Here is a 7,677-nt window from a genome sequence, read left to right as displayed (position 1 = left end):
CATACATACATACATACATACATACATACATACATACATACATACATACATACATACATACATACATACATACATACATACATACATACATACATACATACATACATACATACATACATACATACATACATACATACATACATACCAGAGCTGTAAATGAATCATTCTTTTTTGATTTTAATTCATTATGAATTAGCTAAATTTTGAATTAATTCATTGAATTGAAAAAATGAATTGAATGAAATTTGAATCAATTCAAACGAATTAAGCAGAAATGAATTTCAATTCATTTCTAATTCAAATGAATTTGTAAAAATGAGTTGCAATTCATTTACAATTCATTTGAATTGAATTCATTTTGAATTAATTCAAATGAATTAGAAAAAAGAATTAGCAATTCAAATGAATGACTCGAAAATGAGTTGCAATCAATCAAATTCAAGAGCAGATCTCTAGGGGGAATGAAAGATTTCTCCTACCAAAATGAAAATATCCAGTACAAAAATTGAAAAGCCTTGACATATATACGCGCCTGATCAATGAAAACATGGTGTTTGGAGTTTATTTCTTCAAGAAGAACTGATTTTTATTTTGAAATACGCTGAACGACAAAACATATTTAATATTCAAGAAGCAATTAATAATTTTTGAAATTTTGTGACCCACGACCACCCAACGACAAACTTTTTGCTAATGTTTATATTATATTTATTTCAAAAAAATAAAACTATCTTCCAAAAATAATCAAAAATCAGGAAAAATAACAATGTATGTAGTTCAAAACACAATTGAGTTTCATAAATAAGGCTAATTAGATTTAATTAGAATGCATTTGGAAATGAATTGCTAAGTTTTTTTCTAATTCATTTGAATTAATTCAAAATCAATTCAATTCAAATGAATTGTAAATGAATTGAATTAATTCAAAATCAATTCAATTCATTTGAATTGGAAACGAATTGCAATTCATTTTTACCAAATTCATTTGAATTAATTCAAAATCAATTCAATTCATTTGAATTAGAAACGAATTGCAATTCATTTTTACCAAATTCATTTGAATTGACTCAAATTTCATTCAATTCATTTTTTTGTGTGAATGATTCGCGAATTAATTCAAAAATGAGTGATTCATTTACAGCTCTGATACATACATACATACATACATACATACATACATACATACATACATACATACATACATACATACATACATACATACATACATACATACATACATACATACATACATACATACATACATACATACATACATACATACATACATACATACATACATACATACATACATACATACATATGTATGTATGTATGTATGTACATATGTATTTTGGAAATTCTAAATTAAAAAACCCAAAGAATAATTTTTTTTTTAATATCCCGACTCTTAATTGAAAGGGTAACACTGCTCCTGTCAACAGGCATCTGTCAGTGGACTCCTGTCAAAATTTGATATTTACATAGTTCGAGAGCCATTGATAGCAGACTATCTCGTGAATAAAGAAGGAATTCGAAATTTAATAATACCGAGTATATGATTATAAACAGTTTTCTTTTGATATGAAACTTATTTGTATTGAATCTTATTTGAATACAAACATTTTTAAGATATTTATGCTTGATAAAGTGATTTTCGGAAAATGCCGAACAGTATTGAAGCACACCGATTGCTTATCAAAGATTATGTTGAAAGTGTTCCATGTTCCAGCCAAAAAAGTTTGAAGACCACGAATTGAAGAAAGTATTCCATGAAGTTTCTTGTAAAATTTGCAAAATCATTGGGATCTACTCAAGCAGCAATTTAAAAACGTAGGATTCATCCACAAGCAGGTACATTTGGTACCATACGAATTGACGCCTAGAGTCCTTGAAAGACTATTTTGCATGTCCAAAACGATGTTTGAACGCTGTAAAAGTAAATCATTTTTGCACCGTATCATTACATACGATTAAAAATGGATCCATTACGATAACCCGAAGCCTAGGAGATCGTATGTGAAGCCTGGCCAACCAGGCAAATCGACACCAAAGTCAAATATCCATGGCGCTAAGGTAATTTTCTGTATTTGGTGGGAAATCTGACGAGACCATCACAGGGCTTTTGTACCGAACGCAAGTGATTCGTTTGAAGCGATCATTGGCCGAAAAACCACCAGAATATGCAGTAATCTCTCTCTGGAATACGCTTCACTTCAGAACAGACTATCCGATACTGCAATATTTTCGCCCATGGCCTCAAAAGATGAGCAGTTATTTTTGCTCGGAATCCATATGTTGCCAGAAAGATGGGAAAAGGTCAATGCTTTAAATAGATTTATACTGTACAAATGTTTCTAAATTAAAGTTCAAAATTTAAGTCGTACATAATTTCAGATTGATGCATCTAGTTAAGATGAAAAATTAATATTTCATAAGTCTAAAAATGACAGATAATAAAAAAATATTATTACGTTTTATTTATTTATTGAATCTACCTTCTATAGGCCTTACAATAAGTATTTAAATCTTATCACTAGTTGCTCTCTAACAAGAGAGCCTTTGTTTGGCCATTACATTATATAAGAAAAATGAATTTTAAATGAATTAGTAACACCCTAATCATTATAGTTTTTACAAAAAATAGTAGTTTTTTACACCCTTGACCTTAACAAGGCTTGGGTAATTTTATACAAAAAACTGTTATACTGAAAAAATATCTTTCATTTTGAAATTAATAAACCTTACTTGTTTTTTAAACTCTAAATAAACAACACCAATTTTATATTTTTTTCGTTCTCGAATTTTTTAAAAAAGTTTTATTCAATTTTAACATCGGTCAATTTTTGTGAAAACTCTCACGATACATTTTGGCGCCCGAGCATGGACCGATTTAAAACAATTAAAACAAACATTTTCAAAAATTCGTACATACTAAAATTGTACAATTCTCGCTATATAAAAACCAAACAATTAAAACAACAAAGTGCTTGTGCTTTAAGAAACAATTTCAAGTATTGAAAAAATAAATAAAATTATAAAACAATTATTGTTAAATTAATCGCGATCGTTATTAAAACACACGGTTAATAACATTATAATAAAAACATTTTACCAAACCAAAAATAAACACCTTCGCCTTTCATCCCAAAATAAAAAAGGAGCATCCAAATGCACTGCAACTGCTGCTTGTGTCTAAAAGAAAAGGGAAGTTCAAACCAACAACAGAACAACAACCAGGTATTCAAGAATAAATAATTTGTGTGAGACTCGCGTATAAATACGAAGTATATAAAATACTTTTTTATTTTAATACAAAATAAATTCACGTTCCGCAAGTTTATTCCACACGATTATTTTTTCTTACCAATTTATTATATTATTCGCCCTGAGAAGTGAAACATTAAATAAAACACAATTAAATATTTTTGATAAATTTATTGTCAAAAAGAAAATTACACAAAACTTCATTATTAAATTTACAATTAACTTGATCTCGATCGGTTTTCTCTTAATTTTTCTCTTATATTTACACTCAGCTCTCCTTGCTTTAAATTTGTTTAATTTTCCTGGAAAATAGAATTTAATAATAATTAGTAACTAATACTTACCATTTTCCAAATTTTACTTTCACTTTAATTATTATTGTGCTGTTTGTTTATTACCGACATTCGCCAAATTAACAGAGTTGTTCCTTTTTGTAACCTACTAATTACAATTATTGTGATTGATCATAACTTGGCATTATTGTACGCAGCTGTTGTGATATTGAGACTTGGCTCCACTGTTACACATGTTAGTGACGTAGATCAACACATGTAAATGGTAGAGAAGGCAACATAAGAAAAACAAACACACATCCCAGCGAACATTTTTTAATTAATTAAATTAAAGCGAAAAACTTTTATGAAAATTAAATAATATATAATTCGATAAATAAATATATCCCTTTTAATTATAAAATCGTAATATTTATGATTATCTATAAAAAAAGCTTGAGGATTGAGTTCAAAGTGATTACTGTTTAAAAATAAGATTGAAAAATAATTTTAGTAAAAAACTTTACACTTGAAAAAATATTGATTTTGAGGTCATTTGTTTATGATTACAAATATTAACTTGTTTGTACGTACAACCCAGCAAACAATTTGATAGAAAGTTAAATTGTAATATAATTGAATTTAAAAATAATTTTATTCGCTCAGAAAAATATTTGATTTTATACAATATTTTACTGAAATTAAAATTTTATCGAAGCCAAGTTGGAAGTCGTTTAATCGTTTTAGATCTCGAAAATTGTTATTTACTTTAAAATAAACAATTAAATTTTCTTGAGATCCTTCCATATACATACTTGTAAAACTTATTTGCGAATAAAGTTAAATTAAAAATACAAAAATGCAAGCTAGTAAGAGAAATGGCAAGCCCAGTAGACTGGAAGCTTTATGCCAACAGAAAAATACAGTTTTAAACAACATTGATCGGGTTCGGCGATCTATAAGAGAAAAAACCATTTCTTTCAATCCAATAGAATTAGAATGTCGTCTGGATATATTAAATTCATATATTGAACAAGCAATGACTTATCAATCGGAGATTGATATATTGGATCCTGAAAATGAAGATAGATCTGCCGTAGAAGATTTATGCGTGTCTACTAAATGTCTACTTCTTGGATATTTAACTCCAAGTAGAAAACAAAGTATGCTTGATACCACTATTGGTTGTTCCACACACCATAGCAGCCTTCCAAAAATGAAATTACCGAAATTTAGCGGTAAGTACTCAGAGTACAAAAATTTCATTAGTTTGTTTGAGAGCTTGGTTGATCATGATATGTCGCTTACAGACATAGAAAAATTCAATCATTTGATTTCATGTCTCTCTGATGAGGCTCTAGGTACTGTAAAGGCTTTCCAAGTTACTGAACAAAACTATTCCAAAGCTTTGGCAAGTTTGAAACGGGTTTACGATAATCCTTGTCTTATTTTTTATGATAATATTAGACAATTGTTTCACTTGCAAGAAATAACGAAGCCTTCGTCATCAGCTTTGAGGAGCATGATTGACACTGTTTCTGCAATATATGATTCGCTATTATCAATTGGTGATGACAAGGCAATCACAAATGCGATAATAATTCACCTGGTAATGACAAAAGTCGACCCAATCACTCGAACAAAATGGGAAGAACAACTTAATTATGAGAAGTTGCCCCTTTGGAGTGATTGCGAAGAGGCCCTGAATAGGAGATATCAACATATTTCGGCTGAAGAAGCTTCCGGTTCGCGGCCTCAAAGTAATAAAAATACACAAAAGAAGAATGAAAATAATTCGGGAAGAAAAGGAAAATCATTTTCGTGCCAAGCTAATGCACAGCAGGACAACATTAAATGTATTTTCTGCAGGTCAGTTGAACATTATGTTTCAAATTGTCCATCCTTTTCTGCCATCCCAGTTCAACAACGTTTTGACTTTGTGAAAGGTGTTCCGGCCTGCATAAATTGCTTGAGAAAAGGCCACACAGTAACAAGGTGCAAAGCATCGAAATGTCGAGTTTGCAATCGCTCGCATCACACTCTTTTGCATCAATATGCTGCCACAAATGTGCAGAGTTTAGATATGGCAAGTTCCAGTCCAGACCAGCCTCCTAGTGCATCTGTCAATATCTCATCGTCTAATAGAGATAATGTTATCTTGGCTACGGCTTTGGTGAAAATAAAGGACAGATCCGGGCAATATGTATTTGCTAGGGCATTATTGGACTCTGGTTCACAGATTAATTTTGTAACTGAAGAACTTTCGCAGCGATTGCAATTAAAGAAGGAAGAAAACAATCTCAGTCTTGTAGGCGTAGGGAAAACTAATTCTGCAGCCAAATTTAAGATTCAGGCAACTGTGAAATCTCGAGTAAATTCTCATGAATTTTCTTCGGACTTTTGGGTTCTTCGATCGATTTCCGGTTATCAGCCAGACAAAGTAATTTCTACTTCTGGCTGGAATATTCCTGATAATATAGAACTTGCTGATCCATACTTTTTCAAACCTCAGAAAATTGATATGTTGATCGGCGCTGAGATTTTCTTTGAATTGTTATGCATTGGTCAAATAAGAAGAAGTCCCGACATCCCAACTGTTCAGAAAACGCTTCTGGGTTGGGTTGTGTCCGGTAAATACAAAAATTGTAAGACTTCCACCAATGAATCGTGCCACATAAGTACATATGACATTGATGAAACTGAGACATCTCTTGATAGAATTGTCCAGAGATTTTGGGAATTAGAAGAAATTCCTAAGGAAAGAAATATTCTTCCTATAGAACATCAACAGTGCGAAGAAAAGTTTATTGAGTCTGTTAGACAATTGCCATCCGGTAAATTTGAAGTGTCGCTCCCTTTCAAGGGTGATCCAAGAAATTTGGGTTGCTCGTTCGACGTAGTGAAACGACGTTTTCTGTCGCTCGAACGTCGACTATCAAAAGATGTTAAAATGAAAGAGATGTACAATAATTTTATGAAAGAGTACATTGAGCTAGGACACATGACTATTACAGATAATAAAATACCAGATTCGCCACATTATTTTATACCACATCAGTGTGTATTGCGACCACAGAGCATATCAACGAAACTTCGAGTTGTTTTCGACGCTTCATGTAGAACTACTACACATCTCTCCCTTAACGATCTTTTAATGATTGGGCCCACAGTTCAAGAAGAGTTGTATTCTACATTAATTCGGTTTCGTTTGCATAAATATGCAGTCACTGCGGACATTGAAAAAATGTACCGCCAAGTTTTGATTGATGAGGCAGATAGAAAATTCCAATTGATTCTTTGGCGTGAAAGTTAATCACATAATCTTGAAATTTATAAACTGAATACGGTTACTTATGGCACGTCATCGGCACCATTTTTGGCAATACGGTGCCTGATACATTTAAGCAATCAATTCAAAAACTCGCTACCGATTGGATCTAAAATTGTCCGTAGAGACTTCTACGTCGATGATTTGCTAACTGGGGCAGATTCAATTGAAGAACTTGACACAATACGGAATCAAGTTACTGAAATATTAAAATCAGCTGGATTTAATTTAACCAAATGGGTTTCAAACTACGAATCGAAAGCTGATTCCATTCTAATTCAGAAAACTTTACATGATACCGAAAATATTACAAAAGCGTTGGGCACTTATTGGCTTCCGAAAAGCGATATCTTTAAATATCAGTTGGATGATTCATTTCATTCACTCAAGGCAACAAAACGAAACATATTATCTGTTTCTGCCAGATTATTCGATCCACTCGGACTTTTGTGCCCTCTTGTAATTAAAGCCAAGGTCCTACTTCAGGAACTTTGGTTACAGAAATTGGATTGGGATGAATCGATTCCGATGAATCTTTATACATCCTGGGAGAATTTTAAAACAAATTTATCCAGAATTAATATTATTGAAGTTCCCCGTCATGTGTTAACTGCTTCGCATTCTAATTGCGAAATTCATGGATTTTCAGATGCTTCAATAAGAGCATACGGCTGCTGCATTTACGTTCGAAGTAGAGTGGCTAATAATATTTCATGTCGTCTACTAACGGCAAAATCTAAAGTCGCTCCTTTGAAAAGTAAGTCGCTACCACGACTTGAGTTATGTGCAGCACATTTATTAGCCAAAGTATGG

General features: G+C 31.6%; 1 protein-coding gene across 1 annotated transcript; it reads left to right on the top strand.

The window, feature by feature from the left end:
• The first annotated feature begins 4,395 nt into the window (after positions 1–4,395).
• On the top strand, positions 4,396–6,849 carry LOC135961183 (uncharacterized). Its single transcript, XM_065512679.1, has one exon. It carries the CDS (start codon positions 4,396–4,398, stop codon positions 6,847–6,849), a length of 2,454 nt encoding a protein of 817 aa, XP_065368751.1.
• The last annotated feature ends 828 nt before the right edge of the window (positions 6,850–7,677 follow it).

This window comes from Calliphora vicina, chromosome 5 (genome assembly GCF_958450345.1).
Source record: "Calliphora vicina chromosome 5, idCalVici1.1, whole genome shotgun sequence".
NCBI lineage: Eukaryota > Metazoa > Arthropoda > Insecta > Diptera > Calliphoridae > Calliphora > Calliphora vicina.
The sequence above is the reverse complement of the archived record's forward strand: the minus strand, read 5'-3'. Positions and strand labels throughout refer to the sequence as shown.

Bases quoted from the DNA above. Each gene is read 5' to 3' on its own strand.
- LOC135961183 (XM_065512679.1), top strand. From the start codon at position 4,396: ATGCAAGCTAGTAAGAGAAATGGCAAGCCCAGTAGACTGGAAGCTTTA.